The sequence below is a fragment of the Chrysochloris asiatica genome, unplaced genomic scaffold, assembly GCF_000296735.1.
Source record: "Chrysochloris asiatica unplaced genomic scaffold, ChrAsi1.0 scaffold00318, whole genome shotgun sequence".
Classification (NCBI taxonomy): Eukaryota; Metazoa; Chordata; class Mammalia; order Afrosoricida; family Chrysochloridae; genus Chrysochloris; species Chrysochloris asiatica.
The window spans coordinates 2,809,243-2,817,586 of NW_006408836.1; the positions used below are offsets into that span (position 1 = coordinate 2,809,243).

An 8,344-nucleotide genomic window follows, 5' to 3' on the forward strand; every position below is an offset into this window, starting at 1 on the left:
ATAGAAATTAAATATAATAACATATAGAAAGAGGTTAATCCGGGGGATATAAGGTTGTTTTAACTTTGTACAAGTAATTAAATAAGTTACTATATTAACAGAATATAGTAAAAAAAAAAAATCAAAAGATGCACTAATTGTACAGGTGGGCCTAGCCAGTACATTAAGGCAAGAAAATGAAATAAAATTCATATAGAAATAGATTATTTCTATTGCCAGTAAGCATGATTGATTATCAAGAAAATCATAGGCAACCTATGAAACAACAATGAAAACATCAACAAAAAACAAATTTATAAGGTTAATATACAAAATAGCCTTATTTTTACATACTAGCATAATTGAAAATAAAATATTAATAGCTTTATTAATAAGAATATCAAAAATTACTCTGGAATAGATTTAAAACAAGTCATTATACCAAAAACTACAAAACACAGGTAAGAAAAAAATTTAAAGACAAAAGTAAATGAAGGGGTATACAATTTTCATAAATTAGAAAATTCATTATTGTTATCTTCACTTGATCAATAGATTCAATGTAATTATCAATCACATTTTCAATGAGTTTTTTCATAGAAATTAATAGATGATTTTAAAATTTTTATGAAAATATAAAAGACTAGAATTTTTTTAAATTAAATCTTGAAAAAGAAGATAAAAGTTGGAGAAACTTACATTACCTATGCTCACTACTAAAAATACAGCTATTATAATCAAGTCAGTGTGTTACTGGCATGGGATTGACAAACAGGTTAATGAAACAAAATAGAGGGTCTACACATCCACTACAAATATACACTGTATCTCGAAAATACTTGAGCTGGATCCTCTAAATAAATGTAGAGACTAAAACCATAATAAAAAACAAAAGGAAATACTTTTGTGAGTTGAGGTAGGTAAAGATTTATTGGATCCAGCACAGAACACAATGACCATAAAAGAAAATAAAAATATATTGATAAGTTGGCATTCATCAAAATAAAAACAGTGATCCAGAAATACCATTAAAACAGTAATAGGGAAGTCAAAGACTGTGAAAAAATAGTCATAAAACATATCTGGTAAGTAACTACAACTGAAGAACAAAATGCTAAGTAAGCCAATTAAAATACAAGCAATAAGATTGAGCAGACAACAAAAGATGATATATAAATAGCACATGAAAATGTGCTCCACATAATCATTAGAAAAATGCAAATTAAAGCTTCAATAAGATACTACTATATACCCACGAGAAAAAGTCTGACAACACCAAATGTTGGCAGGGATATGGAGCAAAATCAATCTCACACAAATCCAATCTAACAGAAATCTGTCTCATACCCTGTTACCCAGCAATTTCAATCCTAGATATTTACCTAGAAGTCTTTCATGTCCACAAAAAGCCTTCCATACAATAAGTTCACACCAGCTTTACTCATAACAATAAAAATTAGAAAGAGTCTAAGTGTCCATAAATAGGATAATGGAAAAACAAAATGTGGTTCACACAATGGAATACTGCTCAGCAATCATAAGAAATGAAGTACTTATACATGCAACTATGTAGATGGGGGTTCAGAAAAATTAAGCTTGAAGAAGCCTCATATAAAGTATAGTGCATTACATGATCTCACGTACATGAAGTTCTTGAATAGGTGAAACTAATCTAAGGGAAGAAAAAAAAGATCTGAACAATGTTTACTTCTTTGAAGGAGAAAGTAGAAGAACCTACTGGTTGGGAAGGACTTAAAGGACTACGGGAACTTTGGAAGTAATACGTGTTTGTATTATAACAGTATGTGCATTTTTCAAAACTCAGGGAAATAAATAACAGTTAAGATTTGTGCACTTCCTTGTATGTTATCATATTTCAAAAGAAAAGAAGTAAATAAATATTGACCTCTGGATAATGCTATTTATGTTAAGCATTTAGAAGAAAGTATACTAATGATTCCAATTTACTTTGAAATGTCTGAAAACATAGTCAAGACTGATGAGTGGGTAGAGGGATGAATATCCATGTAATAACTAAGTCTAATAAGATACTAATGGTAGAATTTTGTTTGGTACACAGTTGTCACTGTAATTTGTTTTATGTTTCCTGTATGTTGGAGAATTTTCATAATAAAATGTTAGAAAAAGAAGTGAATGATACATAAAAGTTGCTTACAATGACATTCAATTTTTCTAAGATAAAATTTCTACAAAATTGAATTTGGATTTGAAGAGGTTAAGAAAATATCTACTGAACAATTAGTACTTGTTACATGCCCAAATTAAAGGGAAAAAAAATGTTTCCCAAACTAATAATAATAATTTGTAGGACTATTCTTGCCCTTTGACCATAAACGAACACAGATTTTGCTGGACTATTTAGATGATTATAGTCTTATAATTTGTTTTCTGGTTGACAGCTCCAAATATTCAATAATTACAAAGTAATGTGCATAGATCCCAAAAAAATCTCATGTAGAACTCAAATATTATTATATGGCTTTGTATATGTGTAGATATTCTTTCTTGTAGTTTAGTATCTTGTTAAATATAATCAGTGGTGGTTATGTGCCGTGGAGTCAGTTCTGACTCATAGCTACCCTGTACAGGGTTTCCGAGGTTATGGGAACAGAAAGCCTCGTCTTTCTACCGCAGAACAGCTGGTAGTTTCGAACTGCTGACTTTGAGGCTCGCAGCCCAATTTGTAACCACTATGCTACCAGAGCTCCTTTAATTGGGTATATCTAAAAAATTATTTTTAAGAATTCATATTAAAAATTTATTAAAGAAAACTTAAATATGTAAACTTTGTAGTAGTATGAGCACTTGTCTTTTTCCATTTGTAAGTTCTAAACTTTGCTAGTATACTCATGAATGTGTATGTGTGTGCGTGTTTGTTTGTTTTTTGTAATTTGCAAATCTCTCAAGCATGAAAAATGTTCTGCCAGGTTATACATTACCTCCAGTATAGGGTTTCCAGTTATAATACTTTCCACGGAAAGGCATATTGTCAAAGTCTGCACACTGTTTCTCTCGAAAATCTCGGGACCCCAAAGGACATGGCTAAAATAAAATAAAATAATAAATGGTACGATTGTTGGAAAATACCAAAGTCGAGGGACAATGCCCCTTAAAATTAAGATAATCTGAACTCCGCCTAATAGTAATTAGCTCACCGCTTTACTCTCTGGCTATAATTCTGACATTTGCTTTACAGTACTATAACCAGTATTCAGATAGGAGTGCTCTGAATTATAATCTTAGTCACAGAAGAAACAACAGAAGCAATTTAAGCAAAGTTAAGTGAGACAGTTTCCCAGATACATGTCATAGTCCACTTTGCAATCAATCCATCAGGTATCTCCTTATAAGTATGCATAAGAAGCCAAGTGAAGAAACTAAAAACATATCCTTTTTGGTAACAGAATTTGAGGTTGCCACAACTGCTCCCAGCTCTTTATTTTAGGGAGTCAAGAGGCAGGTTTATAACATGACAGCAGTTAGCACTATTAATTGTGGTTTGGAGCCCTACTACTATAGCTGTTTACTGTCTAGCCCTGACATATTTTAAGATGTGGAATGAGCTGGGCATAATGCTAGGCCTTGAGACTAAATACCCTCACATTCAAATAACTTGAACTTGCTAAAATTTGCATTTAACCTGTTACAGCACATAGAATAAAATACTGAATTGGTCCAAAACATGTATATGTCTATATGGGAGAGGATTGTTGAGAGGGTGAAGAACAGAATTTAAAAAAAAAAAAAAAAAGGAATGTTTTCCTTCTACCTGAAGCTTTTAAGGAGAAACATCTTGCCTATCAAGCTAGGCCTCCATTCCAAATATCACAGGCTCACAAAGAATTCAAAGTGTAACATATCACAGTGTTTGAGTAATATGACCTAATTTGATGCATCTTTTAGAGTTCTGCAGCTGTAGCATGTAAAAACATAGTTTCAGCTCTTGAAACATTGACTGAGAAAACATTCTCCTTAATATGGAAGAACAGAACAAGTCATTACATTGAAATTCTTAATTGTGAATAAATGCTGAATATGTTTCAGACATTCTGAAAGAAATTTTGAGGAGAAATTTTACTTTTTTCCCTTGGATCTCTACTTTTTCTTTACAGAGTTTTCCAAGATCAGTGCATTGTGAACAGTCCCTTTAAAGCATGTGCAATCATAGGCTAAAATGTGCAAATATTTGCATAGTCATTACAACTTCCTATAGCCTATGTTTCAGATTTCTACCATCTCAAGTCCAAAGCCTCAGAAAATAGTGGCAGAAGATCTAGCCTCTGTTATGAACCCTGAATTTTAAAATAGTTTCAGCACATTAAAACATGATGCTGCAATCTCAACCCTAATGATTCTGTTTGTCAAACCCTTTTTGCTTGCCTTTAAAAAGAAATTTAAAACATCTATTTACTATAAGGTACCTAATGCATTATGCTGGAAGGCTATGCTTCTAAAGTCATGTGTTTCATGGTTTCCTAATCTGTGGATTAAAGGAATGCATTCCTTTTCTAGCCATCGTTAGGAACCCCATACTTAAATTTCCAATGACTTTGCCAAGCAGCAAGAATACTTTTTAAAGCAAGTAACATCAACCTCAAAAGATACATATAATTTGAACCCTAATGACAAGTTTTCATGTAATACTTAAGTATTTGGAAAGCACCAGTCACCTGAAATTCATCCAAGCATAGCTATCAATCTATTTAGAGAAACAAGATACAAATGGGAAAATGATAGAACTGTCAGGCAATATAACTATGGCAGCATGTTACAGGTTGTTCATGGGTGATAAAGTAATGCAAACAGAAACATCAATGTGGCATGTGATTAGTTAAGGAAATATTTGTTGAAGAAGGAAATGTTGAGTGTACACCAAAGTATTATAGGAATCAGCTGGTTTTGAAGAAAAAAGACATCAAAGAAATGAAAACAAAATAAAACTATTAAGAAATTAAGTGAAGTAAGCCATAACACAGGAAAGAAAGGCCATATGTTGGGAATAGTTGGGAAAAGGCCATTCTAGACAAAAGAGAGAAACTGTATAAAAAGTCTATTAGATGACATTTCATAGATAAATCTGGACTATAAAAAAGACTGAACTAATAAAATTAACACATCAAAAGGCTATTCACTTAAACAACAACAACAAAAAGAAAACCCCATTTTTAATGTCTTATAAGAATTATCCTAAATAGAAGAAAAGGAAAATGTTCAACAAGAGGATATACTTTCTTGAACTGTGCCCCATCAGCAAATGAAGATCCAGAAAACACATGCATAACATTTCATAAAACTTCTGATCTTCTACTGTTTTTGTGAGATAATCACTCCCAAGATCAGCATAATAAGATTAACAATGGTTGTTGTTGTTATTAAGTGCCACTAAGTTGGTTCCAACTCATAGTGACCCTGTATAGAGTTTCCAAGAAGTGGCTAGTGAGCTCAAACTGCTGATTTAGTGATTCAAACTGACTTTGCAGTCGAGCACATTACCCCACAGTGCCACACCAGGACTCCAAGATTTACAACACCAACAGATAACTATGAGTACCTATTCTATAGCACTGCTCATAGGTCTTTAGATGTGCCAGGGAATGTACAAAAATATTGCTACTTAATCACAGAAGTCTATATTAAACAAAAATTTCAAAATGTCAAGTTTGACAATTCTCCATCTAAGCCTATACACTTCTGAAGGCAGTGTTTTCATCTCTCCAAAACATCCCCATCACCACTTGTCTATCAGTTTGTCATACTGTGGTGCCTTGCATATGGCCATGATGCTAGAAACTATAGCTTCAGTATTTTAAATACCAGTAGGTCAACCACGTGGGACAGGTATCAACTAAGTTTCAAGACTAAAAGATATTAGGAAGAGGAGAGGCAGATTATTCCTGAATGTCTAACCACTGAAAACCTTATGAATAGCAGTGGAACATTGTCATATATAATGCCCAGAAATGAAAACAATATGAGTAGCACCAGAATATTGTCAGGTATAGTTCAAGAATATGAACCCTTCATGTTAGAAGGCACACATGTTAGAAGGCATACATGTTAGAAGGCACACAAAACATGACTGCCTCCTCAAAGTAGATGACCATGATGACATATGAATGGAATAAAGCTTTGAGACCTTCATTTACTGATGGGGCACAACTCAAAATGACGAGACAGCTGCAAATATCTATTAATAATTGGAACATGGAATGTACAAAGTATGAATTTAGGAAAATTGAAAGTTGTCAAAAGTGAAATAAAATGCATAAACATTGATATCCTAGGCATTAATGAGGTAAAATGGACTGGTACTAGCCATTTTGCATCTGGCAATCACATGATTTACTGGGAACAACAAATTGAAAAGGATGGTGTCTCTTTCATAGTCAAAGAGAGCATTTAAAGATCTGTCTTAAAGTACAATGCTGGCTGTGATAGGATACGATTCATATACCTACAGGGAAGCACAGTTAGTACCACTATTGTTCAAATTTATGCACCAATCACTAAAGCCAGTGAGGATGAAGTTGAAAAAATTCTACCAACTTCTTCAATCTGAAATTGATCGATCATGCAATCAAGAGACATTGATAATTACTGGTGATTGGAATACAAAGGTTGGAAACAAAGAGGAAAGATCAGTAGCTGGAAAATATGGCCTTGGTGATAGAAATGATGCTGGAGATTACATGACAGAATTTTGCAAAACCAATTCATTGCAAATACCCTTTTTAAACATCATAAAAGATGACTATACACATGGAACTCACCAGATGGAATACACAGGAATCAAATTTACTCTATCTATGGGAAGAGATGATGGGGAAACTCTATATCATCAGCCAAAACAAAACCAGGGGAAGACTTTGAACATACCATCAATTGCTCATATGCAAGTTCAGACTGAAGCTGAAGAAAATTTAAACAAGTCCATGAAAGCCAAAATATAATTTTGAACATATCCCACCTTAATTTAGAGACCATGGAGAACATATTTGATGCATTGGACAATAATGACCAAAGACCAGAAGAGTTGTACGATGACATCAAGAACATCATACAGGATGAAAGCAAAAGGTCATTAAGAAGACAAGAAAGGGACTTCCGGGTTGGGGGCAGGTGAAGCAGAGACAGGTAGGAAAAGCTCCTCTTCAGAAGAGTGGAAAAACCAGAGAAGGAGCTTTCAAGGAACAGCACCAGAATTTTGGATCTTATATAAGGCTCCAGGCACCAGTTTCTCACGCCAACCTGTGGTGAAATCTAACTGTGGAAGCAAAATACAGTGATTTCTGAATTGATCCAGACAGGCTGGACTGAGATCAGAGGGAGGGGCCACAGCCAAGTGGAGGCATTGACACAGTGCTAGAAGACACGGAGCTGCGTCTGGAGGGGGAAATGTGACCGATTTGTCATTTTTCACATATTTTTCCTCTATACACTGATCACACCCTCACTGCCCAGCCCAGATGTCTACAGGTGGATGGGATAACCCCCAAAAGGGTCCAGCATTGTGCACACAGTTTTCCCATGGCACAGAGAGGAAACACATAGGCTGCTTCCTGTGACGTCTGACTCTGGGACCCAGCCCTAAAGTTGTCCTGGGCGGGACCCTTTATCCCAGCCTGAACAGCAAAGGCTATTGGACAGCTGATTAAAATTTAATTTTCTTTTTGATTGGTGGTTTTTGTCTCTGTTTTTATATTGTTTCTGTCTTTGGTCCTTTTGGTCTCATTCTTTTCCTGGGGGTGAGAAATTTCTTTCTACCTCTACCTTATCCAAGAAGAGACAGCAATTGTGCTCATATAGCCAAACTACAAGCATATCCTGTAATATCCCACCATCTGGTGGATACTACCAGCTGCTCTGCATTACACATGAAAAGGGAAGCCTATCTCCAGATCAGATCCACCAGGAGACACCCAATAAGTTTAACAACACAGCAACATACAGCCATTTAACTACTGAAAATGTCCAAGAAAACACAACAAAAGATCTCAAAATGTGTACAAAAACAGAAAAGAATAACTGAGACAGTGAGCTGGAGACAGACACAGACTTACCAGAAGAAGAGCAGGCTTTGGATATGCCTGAGAAGGAATTCAGAAAAAATGATATGGAAACAAATACAAATGCTCTGAAAAGGGGTGGAGGAAAATAAGGAAGAAGTCAGGAAAGTGCTACAGGAGCAATCAAGCAAGATCAATACACCATTGGAAACAATTCAAAATCTATAAAAAGAGGTCCAAATGATTAATAAAATATCAGAAATGGACAATACACTGAAAGGGAAAAGGAATAGAATTGAAGAGATGGAAGCTAGATTCAGTGAGCTGTAAGACAAAAT

General features: G+C 34.5%; 1 protein-coding gene across 1 annotated transcript in view; it reads right to left on the minus strand.

The window, feature by feature from the left end:
* The window catches only part of LOC102819479 (A disintegrin and metalloproteinase with thrombospondin motifs 6-like), a 530,326-nt gene that overhangs the window by 159,618 nt on the left and 362,364 nt on the right, over nt 1–8,344 (minus strand). The window contains exon 14 of the mRNA XM_006875298.1: nt 2,940–3,042. Within this exon, the coding sequence (XP_006875360.1) occupies nt 2,940–3,042 (103 nt within the window). The remainder of the gene's footprint in view (nt 1–2,939; nt 3,043–8,344) is intronic.